The sequence below is a fragment of the Babylonia areolata genome, chromosome 14 (assembly GCF_041734735.1).
Source record: "Babylonia areolata isolate BAREFJ2019XMU chromosome 14, ASM4173473v1, whole genome shotgun sequence".
Taxonomy (NCBI): domain Eukaryota; kingdom Metazoa; phylum Mollusca; class Gastropoda; order Neogastropoda; family Buccinidae; genus Babylonia; species Babylonia areolata.
Window position 1 is genome coordinate 132175 of NC_134889.1, and position 21229 is coordinate 153403.

The 21229-nt window shown below is 44.9% G+C and overlaps 1 protein-coding gene and 1 long non-coding RNA gene across 4 annotated transcripts in view; both read left to right on the forward strand.

Annotated features, from left to right (window-relative positions):
* Positions 1–20938, forward strand: part of LOC143289704 (heparan sulfate 2-O-sulfotransferase 1-like) — a 148468-nt gene extending 127530 nt beyond the window's left edge. Inside the window, exons 7-9 of one of the 2 annotated variants that reach the window (XM_076598753.1) lie at positions 11594–11751; positions 14339–14555; positions 20617–20938. In XM_076598753.1, coding sequence (XP_076454868.1) covers positions 11594–11751; positions 14339–14555; positions 20617–20767 — 526 coding nt within the window. In that variant the 3' untranslated portion in view covers positions 20768–20938. Of the gene's footprint in view, positions 1–11593; positions 11752–14338; positions 14597–20616 lie in introns of those variants that run through there. The other variant, XM_076598754.1, reaches the window with a different exon arrangement.
* LOC143289434 (uncharacterized) lies at positions 16178–18549 on the forward strand. 2 transcript variants are annotated; one of them, XR_013056245.1, is made up of 3 exons: positions 16178–16640; positions 16773–17004; positions 17080–18549. It is a non-coding gene; the product is annotated as an uncharacterized LOC143289434 (long non-coding RNA). The 2 variants fall into 2 exon arrangements; XR_013056244.1 differs by having other exon boundaries at positions 16909–17004.
* Positions 20939–21229: the final 291 nt, after the last annotated feature.

A 21229-nucleotide genomic window follows, 5' to 3' on the forward strand; every position in this document is an offset into this window, starting at 1 on the left:
GGGAGATGATGAACGACTTGAAAGACAGGCCGCCACTGGGACGGGTGACGCGGACCAAAGGCGCCGACTAGGGAGTAGGGGTGAGGAGGGAGGGTGGCACGGGTGTCGGCGCAACCTCAAAGACTGGGCTTTGGACGAGCGGGAAGGGAGATAAGAAGGGGGGGGGAAGGGATGGGGAATGAAAGGGGGACAGAGTGTGGGTGGTGGGGGGTGACACTGCTGGCACACTATACCCCCCCCCCCCCCCCCCCCCCCCCGGCTTTTGAATGCAATGTCCTCATTGCTGCTGACCACATGCTGACGACTGCCGTCATCAATTAATGCTAATGGGGAGATTAGTTCTCTAACCCAAAAATTAGCAAAAACATACATGTGTAAATGAGAACATTACAAGACTCTGTAACTGTACATTCTCCAATGTATGTCACTCTTAACAATACAAATCCACAGAAAAATTGCGACATGTAAAAAAAAAGGAAATACATGAATAATATACAATCAGTGAAATGCAATACATCAACAACCACAGCCCAAAAATCAACATAGTTCCAGCTGACACACATCAGCAACCACAAATCCTGGAATGAAGGAAAACAACAACATAGCATGACATACACAATTTTCCTCATTTCCAATACATGTATTCCCCTAGCAGGCTACAGCTACAATTTTAGCCCATGCTGGATGACTAACCTTACCCCTACAGGTTGACCCTGACAGTTTCCCACCCCTGTCAGTCTGATCTGGGACCATGGCACCTACACATGTCCCGTGCACCCCAGGCTTCGGATGAGACCTGGTGCCATTCTCACACAAACTGGTTACCACCAGTCTGTGTGACCGTCTTGGAGACTTGACTGCATCCTGGCAGTCTCACCTGTGCCCTCCCTTGTGGCACATGTACCAGGAACACCTGGATCAGGTGGCATGGGCAGCAGCACCCATTCACCCTGGCAAGGATCATCCTCACAGTCACCCCTTGTCCTGACTGGAGTCTTTTCTTTCAGACTCGGATCCTGCCTCCTGAGACTATTGGGCACGTCTCTCTGGTTCTCATTGTGGGAATCTTTGTGTTTTTCCTTGGGGAGAACCTTACCCACCTTTGGGGAAATCCCATTTCCCACCACTGACTGACCTTTCCTACGTCTATTCCTTCTCTTCCTTTTGCCCAAATCCCTGTTCTCTATCACTGCCCCATCTCTCTGACTGACTAAATCTGACATTAACCCCTGCATGGACCTAATACTCTCTTCTAAACACAACAGTTTGTCCCCTAATTGTGCTGTCTCTTCCCTGGTTTGTTGCTGTTGTTGGTCCTCCTCTAGCTCTCGCCACAGTCTCAGGGCTTCATCCCTTGCCTGGAAGAAGGTGGTGTGTGGCTCCCTCGTCAAAAAGAGATTATATTGTGCCTTTTTAGATTATGAGAAAGCTTTTGATAAGGTTAACAGGGCATTTCTGTGGCAAAAATTATTAAGTTGTGGTATAAATGGTAAAATACTCCAAATAATTATAAACATGTATGATGACGCTAAATCATATGTTATGGTTAATGACAAAATACCCGATTTTTTCAGTTCAAATGTGGGAGTGAGGCGTTTCTGTTAGCGTAGTGTCATCTGCAAACTGCTTTATTTTGGAAATATTGGGTTGACTGTTGTCGTTGAAGCTTTGATGCGAGAGTTCGATTCCTTCAATTTCTTTGTTGTTTCGAATTCAGATGCCAAGGATTTCTACAGCTATAATTAAAGGGAGGGGACTGAGTGGACATCATTCTCTTATTCCTCTTTCAGTTGGGAACCAGTCAGATAGCCAGCCACCATTGTGTATACAACTTTCTGTATTTCTCATAGCAGTTGCATTTAAACTTGCGAATTTTGGACCAAAACTAAAAATGCCAAGTGCTTGTTTTATGGAATTTATGCAATTCTTTGATATCATCTCGAAAGCTTTTGAGAAGTCTAATGCGATCAGTGCACCTGGCTGGTCAGTTCTTGCTAAATATTTTGTGAGATCATCAAAGACCCTCAAATGAAAAGCAGTGTTTCTCTACCCTTTATAAATCCTATCTGGTGTATGTTGATTATTGTTTTGTTTTAAGCGCGTTGGGTTACGATGCTGGTCAGGCCTCTGCTTGGCAGATGTGGTGTAGCATATATGGATTTGTCCGAATGCAGTGACGCCTCCTTGAGCTACTGAAATTGAAACTGATAATTGTTTTGATTAGGTTTTGCAGTCATTTTGCCAAAGCTTTGGTAAATATTTTGTAGTCTGTGTTGGTAAGAGTAATAGGTCGGTAGTTTGCTAGATTGTTTCTTTCTAGGTTCTTTCCTTTATGTATTAGTGTTATGATTCATTTTCTCATTGAAAAGGATAATTTGCCTTCCTCCAGGGCATCAATTATACAATTGAAAAGTGGTATTTTCAGTCGGTCCCAAAATTGTTTATAGAAAGATGGTGTGAGACCATCACTTCCAGGTGCAGAGTCTTTATTTAGGACATTGAGTTCATGGGTGAGTTCATCACTTCCAGGTGCAGTCTTTATTTAGGACATTGAGTTCATGGGTGAGTTCATCACTTCCAGGTGCAGTCTTTATTTAGGACATTGAGTGCATGAGTGAGTTCATCACTTCCAGGTGCAGTCTTTATTTAGGACTTTGAGTGCATGGGTGAGTTCATCACTTCCAGGTGCAGTCTTTATTTAGGACATTGAGTTCATGGGTGAGTTCATCACTTCCAGGTGCAGTCTTTATTCAGGACATTGAGTTCATGGGTGAGTTCATGACTTCCAGGTGCAGTCTTTATTTAGCACATTGAGTTCATGGGTGAGTTCATGACTTCCAGGTGCAGTCTTTATTTAGCACATTGAGTTCATGGGTGAGTTCATCACTTCCAGGTGCAGAGTCTTTATTTAGGACATTGAGTGCATGGGTGAGTTCATCACTTCCAGGTGCAGAGTCTTTATTTAGGACATTGAGTTCATGGGTGAGTTCATCACTTCCAGGTGCAGTCTTTATTTAGGACATTGAGTTCATGGGTGAGTTCATCACTTCCAGGTGCAGTCTTTATTTAGGACATTGAGTTCATGGGTGAGTTCATCACTTCCAGGTGCAGTCTTTATTCAGGACATTGAGTTCATGGGTGAGTTCATCACTTCCAGGTGCAGTCTTTATTCAGGACATTGAGTTCATGGGTGAGTTCATCACTTCCAGGTGCAGTCTTTATTTAGGACACTGAGTGCATGGGTGAGTTCATCACTTCCAGGTGCAGTCTTTATTTAGGACATTGAGTTCATGGGTGAGTTCATCACTTCCAGGTGCAGTCTTTATTTAGGACATTGAGTTCATGGGTGAGTTCATCACTTCCAGGTGCAGTCTTTATTTAGCACATTGAGTTCATGGGTGAGTTCATCACTTCCAGGTGCAGTCTTTATTTAGGACACTGAGTGCATGGGTGAGTTCATCACTTCCAGGTGCAGAGTCTTTATTTAGGACACTGAGTTCATGGGTGAGTTCATCACTTCCAGGTGCAGTCTTTATTTAGGACATTGAGTTCATGGGTGAGTTCATCACTTCCAGGTGCAGTCTTTATTTAGGACATTGAGTTCATGGGTGAGTTCATCACTTCCAGGTGCAGTCTTTATTTAGGACATTGAGTTCATGGGTGAGTTCATCACTTCCAGGTGCAGTCTTTATTTAGGACATTGAGTTCATGGGTGAGTTCATCACTTCCAGGTGCAGTCTTTATTTAGGACATTGAGTTCATGGGTGAGTTCATCACTTCCAGGTGCAGTCTTTATTTAGGACATTGAGTTCATGGGTGAGTTCATCACTTCCAGGTGCAGTCTTTATTTAGGACACTGAGTGCATGGGTGAGTTCATCACTTCCAGGTGCAGTCTTTATTTAGGACATTGAGTTCATGGGTGAGTTCATCACTTCCAGGTGCAGTCTTTATTTAGGACATTGAGTTCATGGGTGAGTTCATCACTTCCAGGTGCAGTCTTTATTTAGGACATTGAGTTCATGGGTGAGTTCATCACTTCCAGGTGCAGTCTTTATTTAGGACTCTGAGTGCATGGGTGAGTTCATCACTTCCAGGTGCAGTCTTTATTTAGGACATTGAGTTCATGGGTGAGTTCATCACTTCCAGGTGCAGTCTTTATTTAGGACATTGAGTTCATGGGTGAGTTCATCACTTCCAGGTGCAGTCTTTATTTAGGACATTGAGTGCATGGGTGAGTTCATGACTTCCAGGTGCAGAGTCTTTATTTAGCACATTGAGTTCATGGGTGAGTTCCTCCACAGTGATTTCTTTGTCACAGTCTTCTTTTTGCTCTTGTGTCAGGACGGGAAAATCCTGGTCAGATAGGAAATGCTCCCCCAGTTAATGATTTGTCTTCTTTGTATACATTATCAGAATATTCATTTATTTCACCCAGCATCTTTTCCGGACTGTCTGTTGTTTCATCTATATGAAGGCAAGATACTGTGTTGAATGTTGCTTTTATTTTTTTCTAACTGGAGAAAGTATCTGGTGTTTTTCTCACCATGTTGTATCCATTTGACTGTGGATCTGACCTGTGCTCCTCGAGCTTCTCTCAGTTCCTGTATTTCTATGTCTTTCTTCGTTTTGTGTATTTTTGTTTGGATTTCTTTATTGTTTGGGTCTTGTAACAATTGGTGTTCTGCTTCGTTTAGCGTTTTTATGGCAGTTTGTTTGACATGACTTTGGGATTTATTTGTTTTTGAGTATAGAATACAATAAGATTTATACTTAACTTTGAAGTTTGAACATTTCCCAAGCTTTCTGTGGATTTTCGTGTTTATATTGTGCAAAGTGTTCGTCATTAAAAGTGTTTGTTCCGACTAGGAAAGCTTGATCTGTTTGCAGGGCATTGTTGAACTTCCAGTATCCTGGACCCCTCTCAGAGTTGCTTGTATTGAAGACTATTTTAACGAGTTTGTGGTCCGATTGTGGGAACACCCTAATATCTGCCATTTTTAACAGTGGTTGTGTGGAAGAGTTGCAAAATATATAGTTGATTCTTCTGGCTGTGAATGGGTTTGGTCTGGCCCAAGTGTATTCTTTGGCGTCAGGGTGGAGCGTCCTCCACGTGTTGATAAGATCGAGTGATGTTAACAGATTGGTATTTCACAGATTGAGTGTGGTTTGCCAGCAATATTGTCCAGCTGGCTTACTGTTGTGTTGAAATCACCCACCACCCACAGGTTGTCACACTCTTGGTCCTGCAGTAGATCGCCGAGTTGAGTTATAAACGCTAATTTATCTATTGTAAAGTTTGGAGCATAACAATTAGCAATAACATTCACTTTGTCTTCTAGCATTACCTGAATTAATAGTACTCTATCTGTTGCTTTTATGTGTTCAATAGTGGTTTGTTTCTGGTTATTTATGAATATTGTTAATCCATTACTTCTGTTTGTTCCTGATCTATGAAAAACTTCTCCTGGCCATTCTCTCTCAATTTCATGTATTAGATTGTCTGTAATATATGTTTCTTGTAAACATGCAATATCTAGATTTTGGTTTCTTATAAAGTTAAATACTACGTTTGTTTTAATTTGTTTCTTAGGCTATGCACTTTTAGCATTCCAGTGCAAAGAGTGTCATTCGCCATGAGTATGAGGAGTACTGAGTAGCGTTTATTTCACTGTCCATTATCGTAAGTCCATTAGACGAAGCCAGGGTCGTGGAGGTGAAATCAGTCCAGTGTTCAGAAAGCAGCCGTCAGGTGCCGGCTGCTTCCATGTCTGTGTGGTCCGTTTCCCCGTCTCGCTGTGTGTGAGATCCGCATTCCACATTGGTCGTTTTTTTTCCTCCTGCTCCTCACTGGCCGATGGGGAGTCACTCCTCTCTCGTTTCTCTTTCATCATGCCTCGTGCCATGTTTCATTGTGCCCAGTGCCATGTTGCCGTGTTGACCATCGGTTGGCTTCACCGCTGACTGCCGCTGTGCTCTGCTGGCGGTGGGGCTGTCAGGGGTGTGTAGTTCCCCTCCCTGCACAGCTTGCTCTGTGTGTGCATTGTTGCTGTCTTCCTTCTCATTTGGGGGCTCAGCACTGACCACCACTGATGCCTCCTGGTTGTCTGGTTCGCTCAAAGCCAGCGGACAATCTATTTTCTTGTGTCGAGGTTGGAAGCACCCCCGACACATGACTTTGCCTTCACAACCGGACACCCTATGACCGCCCTGCAGGCACTTACTGCATTTGAATCTTTCCTTCATTTCTCTATAAAAAATGTCTGCGGAAAATAGTCTGACTTTAAAGACTGGTCACAGTGGAGTGCTGGGCACAGACACAAAAACAAATCTGTGGCCAGTCTGAAAATGCGTCAGTCTCCCGTCCCGATTCCTGGCAAGTTCATTTTTGATTGATGAGGGTAGTTCCACGCCCACCTTCTTCATGCAGCTTCAATGTCTGTGTTGTCAACACTTAGCAGGATACTGCTAATCCACAGTTTGGTTGATGGTTTCCTGTCGTCTTCCTCCCTTCTTAAAAAGGGGTTTTGGTTCAGCAGAGCCACACGTGCACCCCTAAACACAAACCCCTCCAGGAACAATTTGTCTCTAGTCTCATCTGTTTTGGGATATATGCGCCAGAGTCTGCGAATACAATCGTACCTCTACCTGACACACTTTCTGCGGCTACACAAATATATGTGTTGGGCAGAGATTCATAGGAGGGCAGCACGTGAGTGGTCACGAACACTGGCTCCACAGGCAGGGAAGGCGCGGCCACCACCATAGTTCCATAGTCTAGCACCAGCGCCGGCCTAGCTTACCACCAGATGAATACCCTCTCACAGTGTTGCTTTCCGTGACAGATGTTGGAATCTTTTCCCACAAAAGCACACATGACTCTTGGTCAGATTTCGAGCTTCCTACACACGAACAAACACTTATCATTACAGAAATGGATGGGAGCAACCGGAAGTGAGCACTCTTTATCATAAATGTATTCACAATTCTGCCTCTTCCTATCTCTGTGGCTGCCTTCATCTCTACACCCCATCTCGCTCTCTACAATCGGCTTCGGATCCACTCTGTTTACGCGTATCCCGATTCAAACACTCCACTGTTGGCTGCTGTTCTTTCTGTGTCTCTGGCCCTTGCAGTTGGAATGAACTTCCTCTTTCACTTCGTCAGGTCTCCACACTCAGCTCTTTCAAGTCTGGCCTTAAAACCCACCTCTTTTCAAGATAGCCTCCCTTCCCTGCCTCTTCCTTGTCTTCAGTTTCGGTTATGCATGTGTATGAATGACTGGTTTGAAAGCGCTTTGATTTGTCTCTGCACAAGGTTCAGCACTATATAGATAATATTATTGTGTGCAGGATGTTACCTGTAAATGTCACTTGTGTACCAGTAAGTCTCATCTATTTACCTGGCGTGAGCAGGATGTTACATATGATTATCAACTATGTACCTGGTATGTGCAGGATGTTGCCTGTGTACCTGATTGATTCAGGATGTTACCTGTAGTTCTCACTTGTGTGCCTGACATGTGCAGGATATTACCTATAAATCTCACTTGTGTACCTGACATGTGCAGGATATTACCTATAAATCTCACTTGTGTACCTGACATGTGCAGGATATTACCTATAAATCTCACTTGTGTACCTGACATGTGCAGGATATTACCTATAAATCTCACTTGTGTACCTGACATGTGCAGGATATTACCTATAAATCTCACTTGTGTGCCTGACATGTGCAGGATATTACCTATAAATCTCACTTGTGTACCTGACATGTGCAGGATATCACCTGTAAATGTCAGTTGTATACCTGAAATGTACAGGATGTTATCTGTGAGTCTTGCCTATTTACCTGATGTGAGCAGGATGTTACCTGTGATTATCAACTGTGTACCTGATATGTGCAGGATGTTGCCTGTGTACCTGATTAATTCAGGATGTTACCTGTAAATCTCATCTGTGTACCTGACATGTGCAGGATGTTACCTGTAAATGTCACTTGTTGTTACAACCCATTAGGGGTTGCCCATGTACCCCCACCCTTCCCAGACTAACTAACGTCCCAACAACACAAACAGAGAGACACAGAAAAGTTCAGCTCGGTTCTTTACTTGTAATCACCTTAACCCCTAGGCTGCCTATATGACGAGATAACTCGTCATGGCAAGCATGTATACTTTGCTGCCACAATGACGAGATAACTTGTCATCGAAATATTCTGACTTTTCCCTGGTTTGCATTCACTTCGTTGACAAAAATAGTGATAGCTTTAGCCTGGGGAATCTCTCTAGATTCTATTCATAGCTAGAAACCCCATCTATGTCATGAAGCAGTCCTTTATTTGAACATTTTGTTTGGGTCACTGTCCCAGTTTTGCCTGACTTCTCTCCTCGCTCACTCAACAAAATGTCGGACTGATGCTGTGCTCAAGACATGCGATTGTGACAAACTGAATCAACCAAGATTTCTTTCTTTAGCTGATGCTCAGAAAGAATTGAAGCGTAAATTCAAAGGAGAAGACAGTGATGAAGATTTGTAGGACGACGATCTGATAGAAAATAAAGGAAGCAATCGAGAGTGGCCAAGATGCGACTATCAGTGAGTGATGCGATAGTCGAGTGATGCCGGCTGCCGGCTGTACAGATGTTACCAGACAACAGAACATGACCGAATTAGTAGCAGGACACAGTGTGAGCGATATTCTTGGCACTCAGCCAACGCGGTCTGATGAGAACTGGATCAAGTGACCCTGTGAGAGGGGTGAAGAGGGGGTGGGGTGGGGGTGGAGACTAAGGGGGCGTGGCCTCACATCCATCTTATCACTTGGAGAAGTCACAATGCATTGTGCATCTATCTCTTAAAAAAAAAAAAATATATATATATATATATATTGTGGTTGTTCTAGTATGATTTTGTGTTTGCAGATATCCATTTGTCCAGAAAATATGATATTTTAGTGCAAATTACCTGACTAATGTTTGTAATGAACAAGCTGAAAATGTGACAAAAAACAAAACACTGATTTCAAAACGACAGTATATCACTAAAAATATATAAAATGGGAAAACAACATGTATTTTGTATTCTTTATTCATTTACCTTTCAGAATATATATACTTTTATGTGTCTTTCTCCAGTAACAAAGAGCACAGAATTTTTGGAAAATTTATACCCATTTTTTGTGAAAAAAAACCCTGGCAAATAGATTTCACTTAAATTTTATTTTCCTGGCAGCGAAAGGGTTAAATAAATCAAACACACAAAGATTACCCCCATCTAACTAAAGCACAATTCCATTTCAGCTTCAACACTTCATAATCTTATAGAGTCAGTTGCGGCACCAGTTCATCTTAATGACACTGCCAGAGTCCACCTGGCGCGAACTTCCCCCGACAGTTGAAGATGGATGTTGTAGACGCGAGGGTTAAGGTAGGATGGGTTGAGAGGGAAAATGGGAAAGGGGTGCTGGAAGTTTGGAGTGGGAGTGGGAGCAGGTGTGAGGAAAATTTGAGGATAAACTGGAAGGAGAACGAAGACTGTCCCAATGTTGATCCTGGAGCTCCGTTAAAGGCAGTGGCACGAGGGGAAAACTCTCAGGAAATCTGTTACCAGGTAAAATACAGGCACACCACTGGCCCAGGAAAAAAACACAGACCCCCACACAGAAGGGGATGACCAGGAAACACCCCACTACTCCTACCAGACGGCACCCAACAGCTCACACGCTGGCATGGCAACCCGTCTCTTGAGAGAGCTTGGCATCGACAGCCAAGCGAAATCCTTCCCCCTCTAACTACATAAATTTCTGAACTTGCTCACAGTTAAAAAATGTTTAAGAAACAGGAACAGCTCACAGTTAAAAAATGTTTAAGAAACAGGAACATGTCACATACATATCCCAGAGGCGTGTGTGCATAAGCACGGCGTTAAGCCGAACATACACACGAAAAAGAGGTGGTGGTGAAGGAAGAAGGAAGAGAGAGGGGGGAGGTGAGGGGGTGGGGGCAGGGGGAAGAAGGGAGAAATGAAATAAAGGGAGAGAAGGGAAGGAGAAACAAGGGGCACACAAACACACGCACAGAGATCGCCAGCGAGTCATGACACTTGTGTACCTGAAATGTGCATGATGTTACCTGTAAGTCTCACCTATTTACCTGATGTGAGCGGGATTTACATGTGATTCTCACCTGTGTAGCTGACATGTGCAGGATTTTAACTGTAATTATCACCTGTGTACCTGATGTGTGCATAATGTTACCTTAAAATGTCACCTGTGTACTTGACTTGTAGGATGTTACATGTAGCTGTAACCTATGTATCTGACATGTGCATGTTATCTGTAAATGTCACCTGTGTACTTGACATGTGCAGAATGTGACCTGTAATTCTCACCTGTGTACCTGACATTTGCAGGATGTTACATTTAGTTCTAATTTTTTTGTGCCTGACATGTGTAGGACATTTTCCTGAAGCTCATACTCATAGCTCTGTACCTGATATGTACAGTATATTACCTGTAATTGTCACCTGTGTATCTGAGGTGTTCAGAATATTACCTGTAGATCTCACCTATGTACCAGATGAGTGCAGGATGTTACCTGTAAATGTCACCTGTGTACCTGACATGTGCAGGATGTTACCTGTAAATGTCACCTGTGTACCTGACGTGTACGTGTAGGATGTTACTTGTAAATGTCACCTGTGTACCTGACGTGTAGGATGTTTCCTGTAAATGTCACCAGTGTACCTGACATGTGTAGGATGTTACCTGTAAATGTCACCTGTGTACCTGACATGTGTAGGATGTTACCTGTAAATGTCACCTGTGTACCTGACATGTGTAGGATGTTTCCTGTAAATTTCACCTGTGTACCTGACATGTGTAGGATGTTTCCTGTAAATGTCACCTGTGTACCTGACATGTGTAGGATGTTACCTGTAAATGTCATCTGTGTACCTGACATGTGCAGGATGTTTCCTGTAAATGTCACCTGTGTACCAGACGTGCAGGATGTTACCTGAAAATGTCACCTGTATACCCGATGTTTGCAGGATGTTACCTGAAAATGTCACCTGTATACCTGATGTTTGCAGGATGTTACCTGAAAATGTCACCTGTATACCCGATGTTTGCATGATGTTACCTGAAAATGTCACCTGTATACCTGATGTTTGCAGGATGTTACCTGAAAATGTCATCTGTATACCTGATGTTTGCAGGATGTTACCTGAAAATGTCACCTGTATACCCGATGTTTGCAGGATGTTACCTGAAAATGTCACCTGTATACCTGATGTTTGCAGGATGTTACCTGAAAATGTCACCTGTATACCTGATGTTTGCAGGATGTTACCTGAAAATGTCGCCTGTATACCTGATGTTTGCAGGATGTTACCTGAAAATGTCACCTGTATACCTGATGTTTGCAGGATGTTACCTGAAAATGTCACCTGTATACCTGATGTTTGCAGGATGTTACCTGAAAATGTCACCTGTATATCTGACATGTGCATGATGCTACCTGAAATGTCGACTGTGTACCTGATGTGTGCATAATGTTACCTTTTATGTAACCTGTATACCTGACATGTGCAGGACGCCAGGCAGCCAGTGGGCCCTGGAGCAAGCCAAGCAGAACGTGCTGACCAACTACCTGCTAGTGGGGGTGACAGAGGAGCTGGGTGACTTCATCGCTGTCTTGGAGGCCACACTGCCACGCTTCTTCAGAGGGGCCACCCAGCTCTTCAACAATGGTACACCCACCCTGATGACCGACCACCCTGATGACTGATCACTGACCACCCTGATGACTGACCGACCACCTGATGACTGACCGACCACCTGATGACTAATGACCGACCACCTGATGACCGACCACCTGATGACTAATGACTGACCACCTGATGACAGACCACTCTCATGACAGACCACCCCGATGACTAATGACTCACCTGATGACTGACCACCCTGATGACTAATGACTGACCACCTGATGACAGACCACTCTCATGACAGACCACCCTGATGACTAATGATTGACCACCTTCATGACTGACCACCCTCATGACTGACCACTCTGATGACTGACCACCTTCATGACTGACCACTCTCATGACTGATGACTGACCACTCTCATGACGGATGACTGACCACCTTCATGACCGACCACTGACCACCCTCATGACCGACCACTCTCATGACTGATGACTGACCACTCTGATGACTGACCACCTTCATGACTGATGACTGACCACCTTCATGACTGATGACTGACCACCTTCATGACTGATGACTGACCACCCTCATGACTGACCACCCTCATGACAGATGACTGACCACCTTCATGACTGATGACTGACCACCCTCATGACTGACCACTCTCATGACTAATGACTGACCACCTGATGACAGACCACTCTCATGACAGACCACCCCGATGACTGACTCACCTGATGACTGACCACCCTGATGACTAATGACTGACCACCTGATGACAGACCACTCTCATGACAGACCACCCTGATGACTAATGATTGACCACCTTCATGACTGACCACCCTCGTGACTAATGATTGACCACCCTCATGACTGACCACTCTCATGACTGATGACTGACCACCCTCATGACTGACCACTCTCATGACTGATGACTGACCACCTTCATGACTGACCACTCTCATGACTGATGACTGACCACCTTCATGACTGACCACCCTGATGACTGACCACCCTCATGACAGATGACTGACCACCTGATGACTAATGGCTGACCACCTGATGACTGACCACCCTGATGACTGACCACCCTGACTCATATACAGTGGGTAAGTGTGACTGGGGACTGTTTCTGTACAGCAGGTAGGTGTGACTGGGGACTGTTTCTATACAGCGGGTAGGTGTGACTGGGGACTGCAGGTAGGTGTGACTGGGGACTGTTTCTATACAGCGGGTAGGTGTGACTGGGGACTGTTTCTATACAGCGGGTAGGTGTGACTGGGGACTGTTTCTATACAGCAGGTAGGTGTGACTGGGGACTGTTTCTATACAGCGGGTAGGTGTGACTGGGGACTGTTTCTATACAGCGGGTAGGTGTGACTGGGGACTGTTTCTATACAGCAGGTAGGTGTGACTGGGGACTGTTTCTATACAGCAGGTAGGTGTGACTGGGGACTGTTTCTATACAGCAGGTAGGTGTGACTGGGGACTGTTTCTATACAGTGTACAGCAGGTAGGTGTGACTGGGGACTGCAGGTAGGTGTGACTGGGGACTGTTTCTGTACAGCAGGTAGGTGTGACTGGGGACTGTTTTTATACAGCGGGTAGGTGTGACTGGGGACTGTTTCTATACAGCGGGTAGGTGTGACTGGGGACTGTTTCTGTACAGTAGATAGGTGTGACTGGGGACTGTTTCTGTACAGCAGGTAGGTGTGACTGGGGACTGCAGGTAGGTGTGACTGGGGACTGCAGGTAGGTGTGACTGGGGACTGTTTCTATACAGCGGGTAGGTGTGACTGGGGACTGTTTCTGTACAGCAGGTAGGTGTGACTGGGGACTGTTTTTATACAGCGGGTAGGTGTGACTGGGGACTGTTTCTATACAGCGGGTAGGTGTGACTGGGGACTGTTTCTGTACAGTAGATAGGTGTGACTGGGGACTGTTTCTGTACAGCAGGTAGGTGTGACTGGGGACTGCAGGTAGGTGTGACTGGGGACTGCAGGTAGGTGTGACTGGGGACTGTTTCTATACAGTGTACAGCAGGTAGGTGTGACTGGGGACTGTTTCTATACAGTGTACAGCAGGTAGGTGTGACTGGGGACTGTTTCTATACAGCGGGTAGGTGTGACTGGGGACTGTTTTTATACAGCGGGTAGGTGTGACTGGGGACTGTTTCTATACAGTGTACAGCAGGTAGGTGTGACTGGGGACTGTTTCTATACAGCAGGTAGGTGTGACTGGGGACTGTTTCTATACAGCGGGTAGGTGTGACTGGGGACTGTTTCTATACAGTAGATAGGTGTGACTGGGGACTGTTTCTGTACAGCAGGTAGGTGTGACTGGGGACCGTTTCTGTACAGCAGGTAGGTGTGACTGGGGACTTTCTGTACAGCAATTAGGTGTGACTGGGGACTGTTTCTATACAGCAGGTAGGTGTGACTGGGGACTGTTTCTGTACAGCAGGTAGGTGTGACTGGGGACTGTTTCTGTACAGCAGGTAGGTGTGACTGGGGACTTTAAAAATAAGGCAGGGAAATGGGACTGGGAACTTTTTTTTTTTACAGTGAGTAGTTATAACTGGGATTTTTACTCCGCTGACCAGTGAAGGTCTGACTGTGTGTTCAGGTCGCAAGTCCCACCTGCGGAAGACCCTGAAGAAGTACCCCCCTGAACAAGCCACCATCGACAAGCTGCACCAGTCCAATGTGTGGAAAATGGAAAATGAGTTCTACCAGTTCGTGTTGGATCACTTTCATTACGTCAAGCAGCAGACTTTTAGTGTTGTGGATGGGGAATACCTGGAAAAGGGCCATCGTTTTCAATATGAAAAGATTCGCCCCAGGTAAAGGAAGTGTGGCCATGGATATATATCTCTGATCGCTGGCTTGGGCTGTGTGTGTGTATTTGTGTGTTTGTGTGTGTGTGCATGTGTTATGGAAGAGGTGAGGTGGAACATCAGGGTAGTGATGGTGTGTTTCTGGGGTCAGTGAACAGTGTGTGTACTGTGACTGGTAGTGTGCCAGTAAGCAGTGTGTGTACTGTCACTGGCAGTGTGTCAGTGAGCAGTGTGTGTACTGTGACTGGTAGTGTGTCAGTGAACAGTGTGTGTACTGTGACTGGTAGTGTGTCAGTGAACAGTGTGTGTACTGTGACTGGTAGTGTGTCAGTGAACAGTGTGTGTACTGTGACTGGCAGTGTGTCAGTGAACAGTGTGTGTACTGTGACTGGCAGTGTGTCAGTGAACAGTGTGTGTACTGTCACTGGCAGTGCTACATTGCTCAGTACAGACAGGCTGTGTGTGTTGATGTGTCTGTTGATGCGTGTACTTGTGCCTTTGTGTGTGGGTCTGATGGGAATTGTGGACCTGATGGGAATGGTGTGTCAGTGATGACAGTGTGGGGACATCACACATGATGTGTCAGTGGTGACAGTGTGGGGACATCACACATGATGTGTCAGTGATGTACTGACAGTGTGGGGACATCACACATGATGTGTCAGTGATGTACTGACAGTGTGGGAACATCACACATGATGTGTCAGTGATGTACTGACAGTGTGGGGACATCACACATGATGTGTCAGTGGTGACAGTGTGGGGACATCACACATGATGTGTCAGTGGTGACAGTGTGGGGACATCACACATGATGTGTCAGTGATGTACTGACAGTGTGGGGACATCACACATGATGTGTCAGTGGTGACAGTGTGGGTACATCACACATGATGTGTCAGTGGTGACAGTGTGGGGACATCACACATGATGTGTCAGTGATGTACTGACAGTGTGGGGACATCACACATGATGTGTCAGTGGTGACAGTGTGGGGACATCACACATGATGTGTCAGTGGTGACAGTGTGGGGACATCACACATAATGTGTCAGTGATGTACTGACAGTGTGGGAACATCACACATGATGTGTCAGTGATGTACTGACAGTGTGGGTACATCACACATGATGTGTCAGTGATGACAGTGTGGGGACATCACACATGATGTGTCAGTGATGTACTGACAGTGTGGGAACATCACACATGATGTGTCAGTGATGTACTGACAGTGTGGGGACATCACACATGATGTGTCAGTGATGACAGTGTGGGGACATCACACATGATGTGTCAGTGATGACAGTGTGGGGACATCACACTTGATGTGTCAGTGATGACAGTGTGGGGACATCACACATGATGTGTGTGCACACAACTATCAGCCATGATGATGTGGTCAGCTGACATCCAGAGTAGTGGCAGAGTCTCTGAACCAGAGCATGTTTGCTGTGTGTGTGTGTGTGTGTGTGTGTTCTGACAACTGTGAAAAGTGATGCCATTACTTTGATGCTTTCCTGTGATGCCAGGGAGTGGGGGAGGATTGGAGGGAAAGGGGGTGGGTTTGTGTGTAAAGGGGGGTGGGGGGAGGTATGGAGGGGGGTGTACCATCTCATAATGAGATAAGGGTTGCCAACAAATATGGTGATGTAAAAACTGGGCACATGTTTAGCATAGTGTCACAGAGGTAGTGTAAACACTGGGCTCAGGTTTACCATAGTGTCATAGAGGTAGTGTAAAAACTGGGCTCAGGTTTACCACAGTGTCATAGACATAGTATAAACACTGGGCTCAGGTTTGCCATAGTGTCATAGACATAGTGTAAAAACTGGGCACTGGTTTACCTTAGTTTGATAGAAAACAAAATGTGAAAGTGTGATGATGTGTGTGTCCTAGTGATGTGAAAAATATGTAATTCTGTCTACCCTAGTCATGTATGAAATAAGACATGTCTGTGTGGCTCAGTGATGGAGATAGGTCAGGCAGTATGACCTGTGTGGCTCAGTGATGATCAAGTCAGGCAGTATGACCTGTGTGGCTCAGTGATGATCAAGTCAGGCAGTATAATCTGTGTGGCTCAGTGATGATCAGGTCAGGCAGTATGACCTGTGTGGCTCAGTGATGACCAAGTCAGGCAGTATGACCTGTGTGCCTCAGTGATGATCAAGTCAGGCAGTATAATCTGTGTGGCTCAGTGATGATCAAGTCAGGCAGTATGATCAGGTCAGGCAGTATGACCTGTGTGGCTCAGTGATGGAGATAGGTCAGGCAGTATGATCTGTGTGGCTCAGTGATGATCAAGTCAGGCAGTATGATCAAGTCAGGCAGTATGACCTGTGTGGCTCAGTGATGGAGAAAGGTCAGGCAGTATGATCTGTGTGGCTCAGTGATGGAGATAGGTCAGGCAGTATGATCTGTGTGGCTCAGTGATGATCAAGTCAGGCAGTATGATCAAGTCAGGCAGTATGATCTGTGTGGCTCAGTGATGAAGTCAGGCAGTATGATCTGTGTGGCTCAGTGATGAAGAAAGGTCAGGCAGTATGATCTGTGTGGCTCAGTGATGGAGATAGGTCAGGCACTATGATCTGTGTGGCTCAGTGATGAGTCAGGCAGTATGATCTGTGTGGCTCAGAGTCAGGCAGTATGATCTGTGTGGCTCAGTGATGAAGTCAGGCAGTATGATCTGTGTGGCTCAGTGATGAGTCAGGCAGTATGATCTGTGTGGCTCAGTGTTGAGTCAGGCAGTATGATCTGTGTGGCTCAGAGTCAGGCAGTATGATCTGTGTGGCTCAGAGTCAGGCCAAAAGGATAGCATGGAAGAGTGACACCGCTGTGTGGAAGTATGACAGCATATAAAGACACAACAGTTTGAAAGGCGATTTACTGTGTTACACACAATAGTTTGTTACAACCAACAGTTTGAAAGGCTGTTTACTGTGTTACACCCAACAGTTTGAAAGGCTATTTACTGTGTTACACCTAACAGTTTTAAAAGCTGTATACTGCGTTACACCCAACAGTTTGAAAAGCTGCATACTGTGTTACACCCAACAGTTCGAAAGGCTATTTACTGCGTTACACCCAACAGTTTTAAAGGCTGTATTCTGTGTTATACCTAACAGGCTGGAAAGTACGGAAAGGTGTGGTGCCACAGTATCTCACGAGTTTCAGTGTGTGAATTGTAGTTTTCTGGACATCAGACAGTGATGTTGTCAATGGGGACATGTGTAGTTTTCTGGGCATCAGACAGTGATGTTGTCAGTGGGGACATGTGTAGTTTTCTGGACATCAGACAGTGATGTTGTCAATGGGGATGTGTAGTTTTCTGGACATCAGACAGTGATGGTGTCAATGGGGACAGGTATGTAGTTATTGACTGTGGGGTCAGGTATGTAGTTATTGACTGTGAGTTATTGACTGTGGGGTCAGGTATGTAGTTATTGACTGTGGGGTCAGGTATGTAGTTATTGGCTGTGAGTTATTGACTGTGGGGTCAGGTATGTAGTTATTGACTGTGGGGTCAGGTATGTAGTTATTGACTGTGGGGTCAGGTATGTAGCTATTGACTGTTGGGGATGAAGAACTGTTGATATTCTTTGCTAACCTCTGTGCTGACCTTTGTGGTGACCTCTGTGCTGACCTTTGTGGTGACCTCTGTGCTGACCTTTGCTGTGGCAGGGTGGCCAACTTCTTCAGTGACTATGGATGTTGTCATTGTCTGTGAATGTTGTCATTTGTCATTGTCTCGGTCCTCACACAGCAGAGGATGGACAACACAACACCCCTTGTCTCCATGTAAAACAAAACAAAACATCTCTGGTCTCCATTCAAACATCTCTTTTCTCCCTTAGGACAAATTCTTCTTGAGGAGATAAACCTTGGGCCTGTGTGCAGCATGCACTTTGGGCATTGAAAAAATCCATGGCAGTGAAAGAGTTGTACTCTGGCAAAATTCTGAGGAAGAAATTTCCTCTGATAGACACACACACACACACACACACACACACACACACACACACACACACACACACACACACACACCACACACACACACACACACACACACACACACACACACACACACACACACAACACACACACACACAACACACACAACACACACACACACAACACACACACACACACACACACAACACACACACACACACACACACACACACACACACATACATACATATATATGACTCAAGGCCTGACTAAGCATGTTGGGTTATACTGCTGGTAAGGCATCAGCCTTGCAGATGTGGTGTTGCATATATGGATTTGTCTGAATGCAGTGTCGCCTTCTTGGAAAATTGAAACTGAAACTCTTTTAAAGACAAAACAAAAATATGTCTCCATTAAAAACAAAGCAAAATGTCATATCTTTAAGAACAAAGACACATTTGTTGTCGTCTTTAAAAACAATGACACATTTGTTGTTGTCTTTAAAAACAAAGACACATTTGTTGCCCTCCTTAGAAAGAAAGTGATCAGATCTATCCACAGTTATCAAACTTGTGTCTTAGTTTACCAACACAATGTCAGCAGTGCTTTACGCATTCTGTCAGGTTTGTTGATGTGTAGCTTGTTAGCAATAGTATATAGGTCAGCAGTGTTGAACACATTCTGTCAGGTTTGTTGATGTGTAGCTTGTTAGCAATAGTATATAGGTCAGCAGTGTTGAACACGTTCTGTCAGGTGTGTTGTTGTGTAGTTTGTCAGCAACAGTATATAGGTCAGCAGTGTTGAACACATTCTGTCAGGTGTGTTGATGTGTAGTTTGTTAGCAATAGTATATAGGTCAGCAGTGTTGAACACATTCTGTCAGGTGTGTTGATGTGTAGTTTGTTAGCAACAGTATATAGGTCAGCAGTGTTGAACACATTCTGTCAGGTGTGTTGATGTGTAGTTTGTTAGCAATAGTATATGGGTCAGCAGTGTTGAACACATTCTGTCAGGTGTGTTGTGTAGTTTGTCAGCAACAGTATATAGGTCAGCAGTGTTGAACACATTCTGTCAGGTGTGTTGATGTGTAGTTTGTCAGCAATAGTATATAGGTCAGCAGTGTTGAACATGTTCTGTCAGGTGTGTTGTGTAGTTTGTCAGCAACAGTATATAGGTCAGCAGTGTTGAACACATTCTGTCAGGTGTGTTGATGTGTAGTTTGTCAGCAACAGTATGTGGGTCAGCAGTGTTGAACGCGTTGTGTTGTGTGTTGTTGTGTAGTTTGTCAGCAACAGTATATAGGTCAGCAGTGTTGAACACATTCTGTCAGGTGTGTTGATGTGTAGTTTGTTAGCAATAGTATATAGGTCAGCAGTGTTGAACGCGTTGTGTTTTGTGTTGTTGTGTAGTTTGTCAGCAACAGTATATAGGTCAGCAGTGTTGAACACGTTCTGTCAGGTGTGTTGATGTGTAGTTTGTTAGCAATAGTATATAGGTCAGCAGTGTTGAACACGTTCTGTCAGGTGAGTTGTGTAGTTTGTCAGCAACAGTATATAGGTCAGCAGTGTTGAACGCGTTGTGTTTTGTGTTGTTGTGTAGTTTGTCAGCAACAGTATATAGGTCAGCAGTGTTGAACACGTTCTGTCAGGTGAGTTGATGTGTAGTTTGTCAGCAACAGTATGTGGGTCAGCAGTGTTGAACGCGTTGTGTTGTGTGTTGTTGTGTAGTTTGTCAGCAACAGTATATAGGTCAGCAGTGTTGAACACGTTCTGTCAGGTGAGTTGATGTGTAGTTTGTCAGCAACAGTGTATAGGTCAGCAGTGTTGAACACATTCTGTCAGGTGAGTTGATGTGTAGTTTGTCAGCAACAGTGTATAGGTCAGCAGTGTTGAACACATTCTGTCAGGTGAGTTGATGTGTAGTTTGTCAGCAACAGTGTATAGGTCAGCAGTGTTGAACACATTCTGTCAGGTGAGTTGATGTGTAGTTTGTCAGCAACAGTGTATAGGTCAGCAGTGTTGAACACATTCTGCCAGGTGAGTTGATGTGTAGTTTGTCAGCAACAGTATATGGGTCAGCAGTGTTGAACGCGTTGTGTCGTGTGTTGTTGCGTCACCAGAAGCCTGCCGTCAGCCACAAGGGAAGCACAACAGACAGACAACACAGACATGTGGCATGTCCAACAGTGGCCAGACAGCACGTGGCAAGACTCCTCCATGTTTGACAGTGGTCACCACACCAGGTGGCAGGCCAAGCTGAGGGCACCCTGACCTCCTGTGGGGGTTGGGAAATGGTGGGCTGTGATTGGTTGATTCCAGCAAAGAGGACTGGACATGGAATGAAAATGAGCATCAAACTAGTTTAGTGATGTGTTGACCGTTACTTTGTCTGTTAGACATACCACAGGGTGGAGATTTCAGTTTATAACATGTATCAGACAAATGGAGGGTGGGGATTTCAGTTTATAACATGTGTCAGACAAATGGAGGGTGGGGATTTCAGTTTATAACATGTATCAGACAAATGGAGGGTGGGGATTTCAGTTTATAACATGTATCAGGCAAATTGCAGGGTGGGGATTTCAGTTTACCCCATTGCTGAAGGGGTTTCAAATCATAACTTGCCAACAGTTGACTGAATGGATTTCAGTTCATAACATGCCAAACACTTCAGTTATGACAAACACTTCACTGATTTCAGTTCATAACATGCCAAACACTTCACTGATTTCA